The sequence below is a fragment of the Trypanosoma grayi genome (genome assembly GCF_000691245.1).
Source record: "Trypanosoma grayi strain ANR4 Tgr_2199_V1, whole genome shotgun sequence".
Taxonomy (NCBI): Eukaryota; Euglenozoa; class Kinetoplastea; order Trypanosomatida; family Trypanosomatidae; genus Trypanosoma; species Trypanosoma grayi.
This window is the reverse complement of record NW_008827817.1, coordinates 1-1,127: the sequence shown is the minus strand read 5'-3', so window position 1 is coordinate 1,127 and position 1,127 is coordinate 1. Positions and strand designations below refer to the sequence as shown.

At 59.5% G+C, this 1,127-nt stretch overlaps 2 protein-coding genes across 2 annotated transcripts; both read right to left on the bottom strand.

Moving 5' to 3' along the window:
- On the bottom strand, positions 1-426 carry DQ04_21991010 (hypothetical protein; the record flags this gene model as incomplete). Its single annotated transcript, XM_009318057.1, has 1 exon — positions 1-426. A coding segment is annotated over one exon (426 nt), but the record flags the coding sequence as incomplete, so codon positions are not given.
- Positions 427-714: 288 nt separating this feature from the next.
- On the bottom strand, positions 715-1,127 carry DQ04_21991000 (hypothetical protein; the record flags this gene model as incomplete). The annotated part of the gene is made up of 1 exon (XM_009318056.1): positions 715-1,127. A coding segment is annotated over one exon (413 nt), but the record flags the coding sequence as incomplete, so codon positions are not given.

Sequence of the window (1,127 nt, the reverse complement as noted above, 5' to 3'; positions counted from 1 at the left end):
ATCATTATCATCACCTGCGGAGAGCCGCTGCTCCCAGTGAAGCAGACGGTGCAGCTGATACCTCGACAGCGCCTCCGTCACAGCGATGTCGCGCTGCCGTCGCTGCTGGTCGCACTGCAGCCACGCCACATGGCAGGTGGTGATGCGGTGCATGCGGACTTGACTTTCGTCGAGTGCAATCAACTCGCGAAGGACGGCTTCTGCCTCCTCTAAATCGTGCACACTGAAGGACGCGCCGTGTCGCGCCTCCCAGCCGCTCTCCACGAAGCTGCGGATCCACTCATACAGCGCCATATGCGTGTGTGGCGTCGCTGTCAGATCCACACACGTTCCTGCAGCTGTACCTGGAGCAGCCGCAGCAGCGTGGTTTATGCCTCCCTCGAGGGCATAGAAGACACAGGGCTCAACAAGGACGATATCGCTCATAGCGCCACCTCCACACGAAAAAAAAGTGCGTAGAAGAGATGGTGAACGAAGCACGAAAAAGGAGGGGAGGGGGAGAGAGCGAAAAGGCGAGACAGTGGTGGTTGAAAAGACCGNCAGAGGCTGACAGAGCACCACCCACTCAACCCTCCCACAGAGGGATTATTTCCTTATATCCTGGCGTTGCCGATCTTCTCGCCATTGTATGTATTGGTGAGAACAGGAGGCTGGCGGCCGCAACGGCAACGAGAGAAAGAAAAACATGCAAAATGCAACACGTCAGCTCACACCTCATGGGCCGCGATTGGATCCCGTATTCCGCACCCGCTCCGCGATGTCGTTGAGCTGTAGCACATGCGTGGATATCTGCCGCAGGTGTTCGCCAATGACGGTAAACTCCCCCTCAAGCATCTTGAAGTGCCGCGCAACATCTTGAAACGGGCGGTCGGAGAAGCCGGCGTCGTTGCTCCACGGCGGTGGGGCCGCGTCGGTCGCCTCAGCCTCCGCGCCGCCGCCGCCGCCACCACCACCACCGGTGCCCCAGCGGTCTGACGGCGAATTGCCGCTGAACCCGCCAAGACGCGAGGAGGTGCCAAGTTCAGCGCTCACCGACTTGGCGTTATTCTTGCTGCTGGTTTTGGCGTTGTTGTTATTGTTGTTGTTGTTGCTGTTGTCACGACCGAGCGAGCGGCCTGTGGCGGCGG